The 18077-nt window shown below is 38.1% G+C and overlaps 1 protein-coding gene across 1 annotated transcript in view; it reads right to left on the bottom strand.

Annotated features, from left to right (window-relative positions):
* LOC120881491 (mediator of RNA polymerase II transcription subunit 12-like protein) overlaps nucleotides 1-18077 on the bottom strand; it is an 80831-nt gene that overhangs the window by 16917 nt on the left and 45837 nt on the right. Inside the window, exon 23 of the mRNA XM_040265207.1 lies at nucleotides 15123-15334. Within this exon, the coding sequence (XP_040121141.1) occupies nucleotides 15123-15334 (212 nt within the window). The remainder of the gene's footprint in view (nucleotides 1-15122; nucleotides 15335-18077) is intronic.

Raw genomic sequence — 18077 nt, 5'->3', positions numbered from 1 at the left:
ATTTTTCATCAACTTCCTATTGACACTAGAGATTGTCGCACTTATTATTTCTTCCAAAGAAGACTACAGCTATCCCAGATGGTAAGACATACAGAAACACAAGTCAAAATATTCAATGGTCTGCTCATCAGACAGAATCTGAGACAGCTTTCCTGTATACTCCAGGGTACAAAGGCCCCTCTAGAGTAAAAGGCGTGAGTTTCTCAAGCGTGAAATCTGAAACCACAGACTTGCCTCATCCTGTGCCCATCGATTAAGAGAACACGTGGTCCATACAAATGGCATATACAATCTTCATGACTTTTTAATGATATTTCTTCAGAGGGACCTGAAAATTGCCTATTTAGCCAAGTATGCAAGGGAAGAAATTGGTTATCTTTTATGATTCTTATAACCAATAGAACCAATTAAATTTTATAATAAGTTAATATCAAATGCAATTCTAACCAACTGCAATATAAAATAAAACCAATTAACATCTGTTCACCAGCCTTAATTTAATACATGTTTTCGCCTGGGGAAACTATATTCCTAAAAGCAGCTAAATGTATTTTTTTTTTTTGGCAGCAGAAGCCATTTCACAGAAGTGTGCAGTATTACTCAAGAAAGAGGACTAACTTCTGACCATCCCTTGGTTTTCTCCAGGACTTACTAATTATAAAAAAATAGGATTTATTCTAGGATATTTTAGTGTCATATTATATTCTAGATGTTCTCATTTTTTTTAAGTGTTAAAATATAGTAATGTAAAACAAATTTTAATGTTCTTGGAAAGAAGCACAGATATTTCTGGCAGAAAAAAAGGTATAAACATTTAGCTTAAGAGGGAAAACACTAACACTTTTTAGGCATCTATTATATGCCAGGGACTAGGCTTCTTATTCATATTTCCATTTTCTCACAGGAACTCTGCAAGGAGGGAACTTAGTCCCCATTTTTCTTCAGGTAGGAAAAGTCAGACTCAGAGAGCCTAGGCAGCTTAGCTAACTCACCCGGTTAAATCTGGCCAAGCCCTTAGTGTCCATGTGAGCCTGCCTCCAAAGCCCAGGGTTTTTTCCATGATGATAAGATGCTTTCATATGTGATATCAAGAATGAAAATATTTAAAATTTCATCTGGTGCTTATTCTTTAGGGACATATAGCCTCTTAAATTCACCCCAATAAGAAAACAAAAGGATAATCTTTATTAAGACTTGTTAGTGAGATTCTGAAATGAATGCATACATCAGATGGTGAAGCATTTTTCTCTGATCCCCACATATAAAATCACTTGAGAGCAGTTAAGAAACTTTGGCCTCTCCTAAGGTGACTGACTGACCACACATACGGACCAAACATAAATTTCTGCAAGTATCTACTATGATATCTATATATAACAGCTTCAACAAGAATGTAACATTCCAGTGTATGGTACCATGATGATACTCTGAGATTCTAGCTGATTAATTTACTAAGTGTAATTATATCTCTATTTGCTTGTTGTTGTTCAGTCACTAAGTCGTGTCTGACTTTTGTGATACCATGAACTGCAGCACGCCAGGCTTCCTTGTCTTTCATTGTCTTGCGGAGTTTGCTCAAACTCATGTCCATTGTATCAGTGATGCCACCCAACCATCTCATCCTCTGTTGCCTTCTTCTCCTCCTGCCCTCAGTATTTCCCAGCATCAAGGTCTTTTCCAATGAGTCAGCTCTTCACATCAGCTGGCCAAAGTATTAGAGCGTAAGCTTCAGCATCAGTCAGCCAGTGAATATTCAAGGTTGATTTCCTTTAGGATTGACTGGTTTGATCTCTTTTCTGTCCAAGGGACTCTCAAGAGTTTCCTCCAGCACCACAATTCAAAAGCATCAACTCTTCAGCATTCAACCTTCTTTATGGTCCAACTCTCACATCCACACATGACTACTAGAAAAACCACAGCTTGGGCTAGATAGACCTTTGTCGGCAAAGTGATGTCTCTGCTTTATAATACGCTGTCGAGGTCTGTAACAACTTTTCTTCCAAGGAGCAAGCATCTTTTAATTTCGTGACTGCAGTCTCCGCCTGCAGTGATTCTCCACAGAAAAATACCCCAAGCTCCCTCTAGGAGAGCACATTTCAGGGCAGTGTGGCCATCCAGAGCATACAAGGATCACCCTGACCCATCCAAGTAGCGCTCAGTCCTCCAAACACTAAGCCAGGGAGTCATTAAATCAACCAGATCTTTACATGACACTTCTCGAATCTGTGCTCGCTGACAGCATCATCCCAAGTCCCTGAAACATACTGCTGTGCTTCTTGGTGGGGACAACATATGTAAATTATCACTTTTACACAAGAACAATGAATTATTTGTGTGAGTTAGAACCTTGAGATCCCCAAGTGGTCTAAAATACCCATGCCCTTTTTTGGCTTGGAGGTAAACAAGGTAAGATCTACAGATCTTTTCTAGCTCTTCACTCTTCCTTTGCTTCCTAAAGAATCTTATAAAAGAAACTGACTTATATGTGGGGGGACAGAAGGATCAAAACACTAATAGGGTAAGTATCTGAGTTACTGGGCAACATTCTTTTATTGACAAATAGTTGAGATTGTGGAAATTTAAGAACCAGGTATTGTAAACTATTTCCATTCTTAAAATCACAAAATTAATGTTCAAGAAAAAGCATTATAACTTTGAAAACAAAGCAAGAAGGGGTAAAAAAATTTATGTAATTCATGTGTTCAGTGAACCACTTTTAATCCAAAGGTAAACTGCTTATTTATAAATAGACTGTGTTTCTTCCCAGTGCTATTTTTTGCCCAACTCACTCCTTAAGTGCAGGAGGTAAGGGCTCTAACATTCAATAGTCTCCCTGAGCAAATCACAAATACCTCACATCAGCCAGCACTCCCTAAGGGCTTTATAGTCCTATTTGCCCTGAACGAAAAATATCCCTCTTTTTCCAAACTGAAATGACTTCCTGCTGTTATCTGGTTTATCCCAGAATAATGCCAGGAACAAATTATTTCAATTTGTAGAGATACTCAATCTGTTGAGTAAAGAATAGATGACCAAGAAGTTCTTTAGTAACTTTTGTTGTTTTTGCTGTTGTTCAGCCGCTCAGTTGCGTCTGACTCTGAGACCCCCAGACTGCAGCACGCCAGGCTTCCCTGTCCTTCACTATCTCTTGGAGTTTAACTTAAAAGATGCTGAATGAGGACCAATTCTCCAATGTGGGAATAAGAGAACTAGAAATTGGAAGTTAGTAAAAGTCTTAAAATATTAATCGGATGATTCTGCTGCATTCAAGAAGGGACTACATAACGTATCATCCACACTGGGACAGGCCAGGGGAACAGGGCAGAGACCACTCCTGGAAAATCATGACTTAGGGTCACCTTTTCACATGTAATCTATTTATCTGCTATTTCCGGAAAACTATCTAGGCTTTATTTCATTAAAACAAAATCAGTTCCTAGCACTGTATCTGGCATATAGTAAGTGCTCAATAAATATCTATTGAGGAAATCTAAGATTTAATTTAGTTTATCTGCTAAAGAAGAGATCCAGAGGTAAATTGAGATTTATATCTCAGCATAAATTAGTTTACCAAGTGCTTTCAAGTGCCCCATGTTTTTGAGTATCGGCTTTTGTTTTAAAAACTCACTTTTCAATTCAATTCTTAGCATCTGTCATTCTAATGATTTCTTCTTTCGTTTTATTAGTACCTAGAGAGTAGCTCAACTGCCCTCTCATTTTGTGAGTATAAAGGGCAGTTCAGGAGGCTGGATTCTGATGAAGCATTTGTGTCTAGCCAGGTGCCACACTGTAGTCTGGCTTCAGCTCCCCTGGCTCAGGTACCCAATTTACAAGTGCCAAGGGAGTAAGAAACAGTTAACTGGGCAATTCTGACAGCAATACATGAACCCATCTCTACCCTGAGACCCAAGGTAAATTCCCACAAGATAAATTTACCTTGTAAATTCCTACAAGATAAATTTACCTTGTAAATTCCTACAAGGTAAATTCCTACCATGTTTGTTTTTAAACACTTTGCTTTAGGTTTGGCTCTGGAAAAGAAATCGCAATCTATTTTATTTTCTAAAATTTCCACTTCCTAAAAACTTTTTAAAAAGCTGTGCTCTTCAATAATGACTCTTCTTCCTGGCCTTTATAAGAATAAGTCTCTTTATTTTTAATTAGACAGAGTATCTGAGCTCAGACAGACATAGACTGAAAACCTCCTGCATGACTGGAAATGAATGAATGCAGTAAGTTTAAAATTTTTGATAAATCACCCTCAAAGACAATTTTCAATCTTCTGGGTCTTCTTCTTTTCATTAGTTCACTCTCTGAGTCAACTGAGAAAATGTGAGGCTCTCTTTCTAAAAGAGAATTGGTTGTGACTCCAATTAGCAGACAGTAAGCATTACAATCAGCAGCACTTCAGGACCAGGAAACTTCTCTCCACTTAATTCACTAGTAATGATATTTTCAAATTCCTATTTAGTAACTTGCCAATACTATTTAAGGGCTGTGAGGAGAGACAGTGTTGTACCTGAAAACCACAGCCAGATTTTGTGACTCTGAAAATGCTGTTTTGTGTTTCTGAAAATGCTCATTTAGGAATAATAATAAAGGTCACCCAATGAGAACCAGTGGGTAATGTTTCAAACTACTTGTTTGGAAGGTCCTGAGTAATCGTGTCCAAGGTGTCCAACAAACAGTGTGAACTAAAAGCTTTGGCATCACATTACATGGGTATATTTTGATTGCAGACAAAAATATACAGAAAATTCTTTAATTAAAAGAGGTCTTGTCAACCATTGTGTTTGATTCTTTCATAAAGCTTTCACATCAAATATAACTCAGTTGGTGATCAATTAACAGTAACATTAACTACTGGCACAAACAGGTTCATTTTGAAATAAACACACTTCAATAATAAATCTCAATAACAATAAACAACTGTTAATGTGCTCATAAATGATGACTTAAGCATACTGATTAGTCGAATATATGCATTCATTAAATTTCTAATATTGGAGACTATTAAAGAAAGAATAGTGAAATGACAGCAAAAATATATACACACGTTTCCATTTATTTGAGTGAATATGTAGGTTATATATAACCCTTTAACTTTAAATACTTGATGAATAAAATATTTTGTCTATTTTTTAAAAAGTAAAATCAATGACAAATGCAAATTATATTGTTTAAATTACATTATCATCTGAACAATAATTACAGCAAACATAAACTATATATGCAAGGTATTTTTAAATTTAATAGTTTAATTCAAGTTTCTAAACAGAAACTTTGCTTGCTCTCTGTATACTACAAATGTCAGGAAAAACTGATAGAAAAATTGTTTTCAGAAAAGCCTGCAAACTTTCCTTTGCCTAAAGAACAATTAATGAAATTGCCTACATGGCAATATTTCATCACCTAAATATTGTCAAAGTTGTATTTGCAGTTAAGGATATTTTCACCAATGTACAGAAAATGTTACCCATTAAATTCATAGTGAAACAAGTTGACTTACATTCACATCTGAGATGTGTGCTCTGTTTTATTCTAGTGCTTCTTGGGTTTATGTTGTGGGTTGGCTACCTGATATAGAAACCTATAAGTAATTTAATGCAAAACATGCATTCTTAGCTAGCCCAGGCAAAGCGGTAGAGATGAGGTCTTATGACATGCATGCACAAGACCTATGCTCCAAAAAAAAAAAAAAAATCTTCTCCATACCGGAAAGAAAACAGGGATGATGGGTTCTGTTGAGAATTTAGGAAGAACCAGTGAGTGGGATGTGATGAGTAGGGCACTGTCATAACCACAGTTTTCATTATCTTGCATTGGCCTATGAGTCAGCATGCCATGCGTTCCTCCACTAATGATGTGAGTTACCACAGAGAAAAGCAAGAGCTCGGGAATAGATGGGTTTGAAAGTGGGACTGAGATGATGGTGCACGAACTCGCCTATGTTCCCAAGCCCAGGCCACAAACGTTCACTGGTTTCTATACCATACACATATATGATGGGAAGCACGAGGCAATCAAAGGGGCCAACTTCCAGAAATAAATTCTGTTGAAGTGAACATGGGCAATGCATTCATGATTTTGTGTCACGGTCTCAAACATAAACCAAGTGAGTAACAGTGAAATGAAGACTTTAATTATTACCAGCTATAGAGGAATAACCTGCTTCTCATTTTGATGTTCAAAGAGTAATGCTATAAATGTTTACTTAATTTAAAAAAAAAAAAGAAAGAAAGAAAGAAAGAAAAGAAAAGAAAGTATAAGGAATGACAGCAGGGGTGTTACCATTATGTTGTCAAAGTCTTCCAGAAGGGAGACAGCAGAGTTACAGAAGTCCTACGGAAAGGGGACAGCAAGAAAACGGCAGACAATACAGATAAGATTTTTTAGCCTAATGATGTGGGTAGCCAAAACACATAAGAATCAGTTCATCTTAAAACAATGTTTCAGGGAGTCAAGACTTAAAACCCCAGGCCCTAAGATAGGTTATATTAATTTATACGCCAAACAATACCACCACAGGCTGGGGCACAAATAATATGACAACAGTCACAAAATGGAATAATACTGCAACCTGGAGGTTAAATGGGGACAGACAGGAAGTAGAGAAGTGATCAGAACCAGATAACTTCCCAAAACAAAAGGATGCTGGGCCCCGCAGTGTAAGTCAAACAGTGCCTGAGACTTTCCCAGCCCAGAATCAGGGGAGAAGAGCTCAGGACATTTGGGTCACATGAAACAGACGAGACATTAAGTGAACAAGTCATATATTATTAGAGGAGGTCATTAGATTGCTCCATTGCCAGTAAATGCAAATGAAAACAGAGCATCACTTTAACCACACATTCAACCAACCAAAATAGACAAAAACTATTTACAGGGCCACTCGTGTTTACATGCCAACAAGGAATCTAATTTATTAACAAATAGGAAACTCCCTGCTGGGGGAAAAAATTCCTCTTTCAAGTCAATGATTTCCTTGCTTAATCATTTTTATAAATGGATTCTAAGTGACATTTTGTTTGAGATATTCAAGTTTTTCTGTTCACTGAGGTTTAGAAATAGCGATAACATTAAAAATTCACAACCTTAATTGAAAAATAAAAGCAGTTTACTATAATAAGAACTAGAAATAACAAGAGGAATTTCCCAAGCAAATAAATATCTATTCTCACCATTTTAGGGCTAAGTACATAATTCATTGTATCTATTCATTTGTCTTATATCCAACTCTATCACCTTTGTATGAGTGGTTCACTTTCTCGACCCTTATCCCATCTTCACTTCATTCATAAAATCAAGCTGTGTACACTACCTTCAGGATCACTATATTTGCACAATCATAACTTCAGCAAATGACATGGGTACCTTCCTCATCATCCAAGTAAATAGAGAAATACCAGCTATTAAGTAATAAGCAGAGCATCCACTTTCCTGGACACAGTTTCCACCCAAAGAACAAAGTGATAGGTGTTAGGGCATATTTATTAGCTCAGTGGGTCTTGCTCTTATAAGCTCATTTTTGTCACTGAGATGTATAAAAATGATAGTCTCTGAGTAAGTGCATGAAAGATTCTTGTCAAAACTCAAGATTTGTTTCAATAAGACTGATCTGCATACCTTTACCAAATAAGAACCAAATTATTTTGAAATATGTTCAAATTATACAATCTGGTAAATTGCAGAAGGGAAAATTTAAATAGCTAGTAGAGTTATAAAACATGCCTAACCTCACAGGTAATCAGAAACTGCAAATTAAAATGTCATAATACAATACCATTTCACCAGCTCTGAGTGAGAAAATTGAAGGTTAATGTGGAGAAAGTAAAACACTCATTTATAACTGATGGGAAACACCACCACTTTGGAAATTAAATCTCCTCTTCTACTTCCACATACATACCCTAAAACTCTGCACAAACAGAAGAAGTGTACAAAAATGTTTACTGTAGCATGGTTAACAGTAACAAAAAATTGGAAATAACTTAAATGATCATTAACAGAATGGATACATGTTAACACTCATAATGAAATAGCACCTAAGCAGACAAGCAAATAAAATCAAGGAAGTATAACAAAGTAGATATAATTCAAAATTAGTCAACATTAAAAAGATACCAAACAATACAATAATACCTATGTGAGGTGATTACATAAAGTTTGAAATCTGAAGGTGATATTATATAATGTTTGTATCAATGGATGTAAAAATAAGTAGCAAAAATATAAAAACATTAATAAGAAAGAAAAACACAAATTCATGATAATGATTACCTCTTTACAGGAAAGAAAGGAAATGACAGGAGACCAAGGGCCTCATCCATGTCTATCGTTTATGTTAAAAAACATAAAATATCGTTTTATGTTAAAAAAAAAAATCTAGAGCAAATGTGGCAGAACATTATTATTTAATAAAATTAGGTGGTAAGTATAAAAGTGTTTGCTCTATTATTATCTAACCTTGTATGTTTGAGATACACTGCTAGAGAGTAAGGAGGAGTGAAAGATCAGAGGAAGGAAACATATAGCAAGGTGATACCACATCCATAAGGGAGATCAGTTACCAGACAAAAAGGATGCTGCTTAACTTAAATGGGCTCTATCAATCCGAGAGGCCTGTTTTCAGGATGTTACAGGGTCACTTCTGCCAAGGCGCCAAGAACTCTAGAAGGCTCCGACTCACTCAGTATTCTTCCATTAAAATCTTAGAAGGGTGTCAGTTGCCATTATTGCAGGGAGCCCCATCCCCTTGCTGGCGACCCGGACTCCCTGCAGAGAACGCTGTGCTGGTGTGGGGGCCTGTTGAATCCCTCTCTCCTCCACACAGTTTCTGGGAGGGTCTCCAAGCCTTCTCTGAGCCCAGCCATGCTTGCTGGCAAGGGCACATGATAAGACTTTCTGTAAGGCGCCGCACTCTTCAGTTCTTATCCAACGCCAACATGAGAACAAGCAAACCCAGTGCCAACTTCAGAATATCCAAGTAACCATATGCTATAACTGAGCACATCATTTTTGCCTGGCAGAAATCCTCCTCTTTAATGTCATGAATATCCTTAGGACTCATTATTTATAGCCAGCAGTGAATTGCTTTCTTCCAAATCTGCTCAATCAAATTAAGATAAACATATCTTTTGTCTATCTTTCGCTGGACTCTCAAACTCTCTAGCATTATTCCAAAGAACAGAAGATGACTGTGTACACTGAAAAGGAGAAATCAGGATTAAGTGATATCATAAATCAAGGTAGAAAATTAGGTCCTCTTCCTGTGTCAAAGCTTAAAATTCCCTTCAAATCCTCCTTCCCTAGAAGGTTGATATGGTGGGGGGTGGGGAAGGAAGGTATCTCCTATCAGAAGAAAAATATGAGAAATAATAAAAAGGTAACTGGAAAGCAATTTAAGCAGCATTTGGCACTATTATAACCAAAATTATATATTTTACAATAATTCTCATGGGATATGTGGGAAATAAAATACAACAGTGCTACTTTTAATAGTGAAATTGGAATCATGGTTCTAAAGTTTATATCACAGAATTTAGATGGTAAAAACAAAATGCTCCAAGAAGCCAAAACGACTATTAGGAAAACTAAACAATGTTTCTTTTTCTTGGTATCTTCTACTGGTGTCCACTAAGTACCAGTCATAACAGGACAATGAATGTACTTATGCAAGTAAAGCATTGGATGTACATTTATTTTTAGCCCTTAACATATTTAAGAAAATAAAGATCATTTTTATGGAGCAAGGACGTCCTTTGAAATAATACAACCATAAAATAATACTAATAAAACAGTAACATGAAGTATGGCACCTAACATTTTTTGAGAACACACTATAAGGTAGCCACTATTCTAAGGGCTGTCATACACGTTAAATCTTTAATTTCACAAGAAGCCTATGAAGTAAGTATCACATTAGCTCCATTTTATAGATGAGCCTCTGGAGCAGAAAGATGACAAAAATCATGACACTGGGTCCCATTTCAATAAGGGACACTGAGTAAGGAATGGAGGGAGAGCATTTTTACTTTTCTGTATGAAGACTGTAACTGGGAAAAATAAAATCAAGTTTCCTCGCCAAAACATCTTTATGCATGTCAATATGCACTAAAGCCATAAGAAAATACACTTGATTATAGTAAGTCATTACATCAAATAATTTGATACAATATCCATGCTATTGTATATTTAGCACCATTTTTCTAGCACTAGTGTTAATATACAACACTATTAATATACTCCTGAGGAAATATAAGATGGTTCATAACAGAAAACTGCATGACCAACTGAAGCTGATATATTCAGCCTCTGAAGCAGAATCAGTTACTTTATATGGGACTCTAGTTTTCCTCATGCACCATCTAAGGCTAGAGATTCCATTACACATCAACTCTCTCCATTAGATGGAAAGAGGCTAGGATGACTCTGCCAGGTCTGAGACATATCTCGAATTCATGAGCTTAGGCTTTCTCTGCCCCATCTTTGTTTTCAAAACAAGCGTAGCAGAGGTCACTGTTGGGAAGAGTTTCTGGAAGCACTCAAAGGAAGTGCTACAAGATGAATTTGTGGATAAAAATCACATTGCTAGGGATTAAGGTTGCTAAAGATGTTCCAGGGTTGGAATTCCCTGGTGGTCCAGTGGTTAAGAATCTACCTGCCAACATATGAGACATGGGTTCGATCCTTGGTCCAGAAAGATCCCACACATCATGGAGCAACTAAGCCAGCACACTGCAGCTAAGTCCGCTCTCCCTAAAGCCTGTGCTCTGCAACAGGAGAGGCCACTGCAGTGAGAAGCCAGTGCACTGCAACGAGAGAGTAGCCTCCGCTCGCTGCAACTGGAGAAAGCCTGCTTGCAGCAACAAAGACTCAGCACAGTCAACATAAATAAACATTTGTTTCAGGGTTCTGGAAATAGCTGCTCAAAACATGAATTCATTCAATAAACATCTCATAGATTTCTACCCTCTGCTCAGTAAATAAAATGATACAAAGTATTATAAAGACCCAATGCTTGAGCTAAGAAGAGAGGGTCAGCTAGCAGGGGGGTAGGGTGTCACTGTACAAACAGCCAAAGGAGCAGTCACATCCAGGGTTTGGAGGAACAGGTTAGTCTTTAAAAGGATCTGTTACAATACCAAGATCAATTTTGAAAGCTAAGATAATTTGAAATTCTCCATCAAGCTTGTTACGTTTAAAAAATTGGATATCTGTAATTAGGAAATTGGCAAGGTAAGGAGGAAAATGATACCTATTTCATCTTCTCTAAAAGAAGCCAAAAACTGAGAAAGAAAAAAAACACAAGTTTTAAACAGCTAGAGAGAATCACATTTTATGTATGCATTTAACTTGAGAAAATGTTGCTGCCAAAATCAGAATCAACTTTTCTTACTGTGAAGCACATAGGTCAGTCAGCACTTACTAGAAAACAGCTAATTGCATCAAGAATAAAATATGAAAACAATGTATCAATATCACTTATATTCCATATAATTCTACCTTGAGTTTTTAAAGATTACACGACAATTTGTTTTCTGCCACAATACCATATTTAGCTAGCATCTATGTATATTAATGCATGATCTACTGGGAGAAAGAAAAGGCACTAACATTTCCCTCAGAACCTCCTTGGTGCAGGCATTCTAGAAATGCTACATACGATCTCATCTGCTCTATGGAGGACCACTCCACCCTGTGTCTGCATCATGTATGCATTCCTCTTCCTTTAAAGAATACTATTTCTCTTGATTAACCAACACTTAAAGAATGATGAGGTAGGAAAAAAAAAAAATTACCTGCTTCTGTTAAAAAAGAACATAGGAGAGGAGCAGAGGTGACTATCATACAGACACACCTTAGAAACACTGTGGGTTTGGTTTTAGATCACAGCAATAAAGCGAGTGCTGCAATAAAGTAGGGCCTCGCATGTGGCGCTGGTGGTAAAAAACCAGCCCGCCAATGCAGGAGACCCAAGAGATATGGGTTCAATCCCCGGGTTGGGAAGATCCCCTGGATAAAGTGAGTCATCTGAATTTTTTTATTTTCCTGTGCATCTAAAGGTTATATTTAAACTATACTGTAGGACTTCCCTGGTGGTCCCATGGTTAAGAATCCACTTGCCAATGCAGGGGATGTGGGTTCAATCCCTGGTCCAGGAAGATACCACATGCCGCAGGGCAGCTAATCCCGTGAGCCGCAGCTACTGAAGCCGGCACACTCTCGGGCCCAGGCTCTGCAACAAAAGAAGCTCAAGGACCACAACTAGAAGAGTAGCCCCTGCTTGCTACATGTAGCAAGAGAAAGCCCAGGTGCAGCAATGAAAATCCAGAGTAGCCAAAATTAAATCAATAAAAATTTAAAAAATAAACCACACCATAATCTAGTAAGTGAGAAATAGTATTGTGTCTTTTAAAAATGTTTTAATTAAGAAATACTTTATTGCTAAAAAAATTGTAACCATCTGAGCCTTCAGAGAGGCATAGAAATAACACAGATCACTGATCACAGGCCACCATAACAAATATAATAATAATAAAGGTTGAAATATTGTAAGAACTACTAAAATGTAACAGAGAGACACAAAGTGAGCAAATGCTGTTGGAAAAACAGTCCTGAGACTTGTTCAATGCGGGGCTGTCAATTTGTACTTACTACAAACCTTCAATTTGTAGTCAGTGCAATTATCTGTGAAGTACAACAAAGCAAAGCACAGCTAAACAAGGTGTGCCAATACAATCACTGTTGTGCAGTTGAGCTTTTACCACTTGAAGAAAGAACTCCTGATTTCTCAAGGGGAAAAAGAAAAAAGAAAAGAAAAATCTAAGCTGTGATAAAATTACTACGGAAGAATCAGTTAACAAATTATCAGTGAATTCCTGTTAGTATAAGCTGTACAACCTTATATGGTATAAAAGAATGCCACGCTAAGTCGCTTCAGTTGTATCAACCCTGTGCGACCCTATGGACCGTAGCCTGCCAGGCTCCTCCGTCCATGGGATTCTCCAGGCAAGAATACTAGAGTGGGTTGCCATTTCCTTCTCCAGGGGATCTTTCAGACCCAGGGATCGAACCCGTGTCTCTTCAGTCTCCTGCATTGGCAGCTGGATTTTTTTTTTACCTCTAGCGCCACCTGAGAAGCCCATAAAAGAATAGAGTAACAGGTATTTTTGAGTGGTGTGAATGATGGGGTCCTATAGGTACATTTTAGGTCATAAATCTACCTCCAAAAATGCAAAGACATTTTTGAATACATGAAGATTTTTCTATTGAATTCCCTTTTAATAAAAGTCTTTTGCCTCAGGGGAAACTGCTTCTCATGGCTAATATCAGGAAGTGAATTTTTGAAGAGAGACGTTTCACCTATAACCAGGCTGGCAAGCTGCTCCCCAGTGTTAAAAACCACTTAAGAGAAATTCAAAACTGAACTCGCCAGTAACAGTCTGAATGTTGCCTATTAATAAGTCAAATAACACCTTGTGATAGAAAAGTAGATAAGAAAAAATCATACTTAATGTAAAGTAAATTTTACTTAGGCTTCTATTACTTTGAAAGGGAGATGAATTCATTCTAGTGGATTGATTATTTCGCTTCTAGTAAATTTTTTCTCCTTGAGGATTGGAAACAGTGGTATAACTATTTTTTTTTCATCCTCAGAAACAGCTAAAATCCCACTGAGGTTTTGAATGACTCCACACTTGTTGTTTAGAGAAAAACCAAGGCTTTTAAAATATTTTCATCAAATTCTCATCAGTTCTGTGTAAGAAGCAACTTGGGCCCATCTTTCCTAATACCCAGGGAGTCTGAACAATCAGATCTCCCTGGGAGGTCGGGGGAGATGAGCATAGTGTGACTGCTGTTTACATTCTTGTGTGGTTCAAACTAGATTGCTCTTTCCTGTCCTTCTTAAAACAAGGGTTAAAAAAAAAATTTTTTTTTAATGAATCTCTGTTAAGACTGCACACCTAACCCTACCACTCCCACCACCCAAATCGCTAAGTGGACTGAATGGGGACATGCTTGCTGTGAGTTGTACAATGGAGGTACATTTAGAAAGTTACTCCAAATACAAAGACTATTTCTAAAAGCACTGGAATTCCTTGCTAATTTGAAAATCTGTGGTTGTTCTTAGAGCAGGATGCACTTGTACATTGGCTACTGCCTTTATGGATCATAAAGTGCCTTACTCCTAGGACTGCTGTGAGATCTAAGATAATCAGTACATGAAAGTGCAATGCGTACAAGTGTTTTGGCAAATAGTAAGTGCTCTCTTGGTGTTAGCAGCTATCATTAGCATCATCAAAGTAAAATTTTCCTAAGAAAACTTGGAAAACACAAAATGAATACAGAAACCAAAAGAAAAAGTCATATTCTTACTTCCTTCTTTTTGCTTTCATGTATTTGTGCAGATTTGTAGTTTGAGTCTGTACGAAGTTTTGTGTGACTTCCACCAATGCTTTGTTAAACAATCACTATTATCCCAAACATTTAAAAAAAAATTAGGAAAAAAATAAAGATTATCTCTATTTTTATAGGGCAAAAGTAGAAAAAATACAAATCAATAATTAAAGATATCCATATCCTGACTGTTACTTGTAGTCTACTCTTTGCCTTCTATAGATTTTGGTGAGGTATATATCCAGAAGTATAAAGCCAGAGTCAGGGCAATGCAGGGCACTGTAGGAGAAAGCCTAAGGAACATCAGTGTTTCAGAGATACAACCTCAAAGTAATACAGCAAATAATGAATGAATCATTTAAGCATAGCTCAAAGGAGCACTGAGTATGACGCTAATTGGAACAGGGAGTGAGGGCTCAGATAAGATCATCTCAAGGATAAAAGTCTTGCCGCTTGTAAGTGATCAGAAAATCATTAGCTCTTCTTTTTGTTTTCAGGCATACTTTTAACCAACTTAAGACATTTCAAGTTCTTTTTTGATCAATGATAATGGTAAAATACAAGGAGGGGAGAAGTATGTATAAACCTGTACAAGAGAGATATACGTGCACTCACACAGGTAATCAGGGATGCCCGCACAGAAAGAATCAGTCACAGGCCCACACCCATTCCGGGCTAGAGGAACTAATGAAATGTGGAAGACACTGCTGATCTGGACAAACCTGTTGGAAAGGCCGCGTCTGGGCTTGCCTGAGAAGCCGCTGTTGCTGCTGCTGCTGCAGAAGCTTCATCTGTATCAACTGCTGCTGCGATGTGATGGCGTGCAGAGAGGGCGGCTGCATCATGGCCCCCGAGCGCCGCTGCAGCATGTTGGACAGAGCTTGCTTGGTGTTGGTGGGGACGAAGGAGCCAGCAGGATCCAACCGGGAGCCACCTACAAAAGCAATCAGAAGGAAGGATTTTCTGCGCATGCGGATGCAACTCTTCCTGATTTTATCAAAACACAGAAATCTCACCTTCTGAGCCTCCTTTTAGGAGCACACTGGGAAGTAGAGTATTGCCCCACCCTCTACAAATTTGAAAGATCAGTTATGAACTGCATAAATTCCAGACAATGGGGAGGGCGACGTCCAGTGAATGACACTATCTGAATGACATCAGAGGGCCCATTTTGCTTGGTCAAGTGAAACACATTGAGATGCAGAATCCTTGGTAAAATTTCAGAATCATGCAGGGTTTAAATTACGTGAGGCCCCCAAGAACATGTAGTGTTATGCTGTGCTCAGTCGCTTCAGTCACGGCTGACTCTCTGATCCTATGGACTATAGCCCACAAGGCTCCTCTGTCCACGGGATCCTCCAGGCAAGAATACTGGAGTGAGCTGCCATACCCTCCTCCAGGGGATCTTCCCGACCCAGGGACTGAACCCAAGTCTCCGACATCTACTGCACTGGCAGGCAGGTCCTTTACCACTAGCACCACCTGGGAAGCCCGGGAACACGTTACTTTCACAAGACGTGCTGCCTTTTGTGGTCTCTTTTGTCAAGTGCGCTAAGCCAGGCAGAGAGACCCTTTTGATGTTCATGGTATTGAAGTTTTTTTAACACAGCAAAATAAAAATGCCTGTTTTGTGGTAGACAGGCATGACAATAATTCAAAAACTTGAAATGCTTGGAAACTTCAAATGCCACAATTCCAAAGACAAAACACATCTTTTTTGAAGTGCATAACTAATATAAATAAGAAACAGTCGATTATAGTGAGGCTAAAAAAAGCAAACGAAAACCTTAATACATTTGCGTACATAATCTGTCAAATGCCTTTAAGAGGGAAAAAAATGACGAGATTTGCTGGTTTCAAATAGCTGCCAATACTCAACTCATCATACAGTTTGTATTCTTTACTGTAAGAAAACTTCTATATAAAGCATGTGGTATGATAAAAACAAACATTTTAACACTGATCACTGGAAAAGCCTACATTTTTTAAGACTCAGTATCAAAATGAACAATATGGCTTATGAAGTCATTCAACAGCATCTGAAGAACATTTGGAAAAAGGTTAGAGGTCAATTTGAGTTACGTGGCAAGGTAACTTTTGTTGAAACAAGAATTGAATGTACACTAATACATATGAAGTTGAATGACTCATTTTATGCAAGACATACTTTTTCAAGATTAGACTATGGTCTACTCTCTTTTAATTTTCCTAACTTTCATATAATGTTATATCTCTGAATCACCTAAAGAAATAAGAACAAATATGCTGCTGCTAAGTCGCTTCAGTCATGTCCGACTCTGTGTGGGCCCATAGACAGCCTCCTACCAGGCTCCTCTGTCCCTGGGATTCTCCTGAACTCTGCTCTATTTTCTTACATAACTTTCTCAACTCTCACCAAATGGTGTTTATTATTCACATATGTTTCGTTATAAACTTTACCATCCTGGTGTGTATACAGGAAACAGAAAGAGACTGCTAAAGATGAGTGTGTGTGTGTGTGTGTGTGTTGTGAACAGCACTCTTCTGCATTTTTAAGAATGTGCGAATGGGCTTCCCTGGTGGCCCAGTGGTAAGGAATCCACCTGCCAGTGCACAGGACAAGGGCTCAGCCTCTGGTCGGGGAAGATTCCACATGCCAAGGACAACGAAGCCCATGCAACATAACCAGAGTCCATGTGCCACAACTACTAAAGTCTGCATGCCCTAGAACCCATGCTCCACGAGAGGATGCCTCCACTCACCAAAACTAGAGAAAGCCCCCATGCAGCAACAAAGGCCCAGTGCAATCAAAAATAAAATTTTTAAAATGTATGAATGGAAGCAGACTGTATACACTCTTCTTCAGCTCCATAGGATACATAACTTTATGAAAATCTATCAATTCACGAATGTAAAATCCTCATAATTAACTGTTTTCCTCAAATTTTTTTTCTTACACATCATAAAACATTAAGACTTACCTAATACCTAAAGTCTGCCTACTTATGAACACCTTCTATAGTGTTCTGGGGTGAGGGGAAAGGGTACGTGCCTATAGAAAATAATTAACTTTCAATTTAGAGACGGTCCTTGTGTTTGACTTCAATATCTAAGAAGTTTAAAAATGCCTGAATTCATAAGTACCTTGGAAGTAAGGAGAGAATGTCAACAGAGAGGATGAGCTTGTATTATATTTCCACACTTACTACTGCCTTGAGAGTTTGCTCTTGAGAGTCCTTTGGTTAGCAAGGAGATCACACCAGTCAATCCTAAAGAAAATCAACCCTGAATATTCATTGGAAGGACTGCTGCTGAAGCTGAAGCTCTAACACTTTGGCCACCTAATGTGAAGAGCCGATTCACTGGGAAAGACCTTGGTGCTGGGAAACAGTGAGGGCAGGAGGAGAACAGGGCAGCAGAGGATGAGATGGCTGGATAGTATCACTGACACAATGGACATGAATCTGAGCAAACTCTGGGAGATAACGAGTAACAGGTAAGTCTGATATGTTCCAGTTAATGGGGTCATAAGGAGTTGGACACAACTTAGAGACTGAACAACAACAAAAGTTTGCTCTTTATAGTCAATATTCACTCACCCAACAACCTACTTTTAAGGCCCCAGCCAGTCTGGATGAGGCACAAGCTGGAATCAAGATTGCAGAGAGAAACATCAACAACCTCAGATACACAATGAC

This window comes from Oryx dammah, unplaced genomic scaffold (genome assembly GCF_014754425.2).
Source record: "Oryx dammah isolate SB20612 unplaced genomic scaffold, SCBI_Odam_1.1 HiC_scaffold_2, whole genome shotgun sequence".
In the NCBI taxonomy this organism is placed as follows: domain Eukaryota; kingdom Metazoa; phylum Chordata; class Mammalia; order Artiodactyla; family Bovidae; genus Oryx; species Oryx dammah.
Note: the sequence above shows the minus strand (reverse complement) of the source record. Positions and strands in the feature narration are given on the sequence as shown.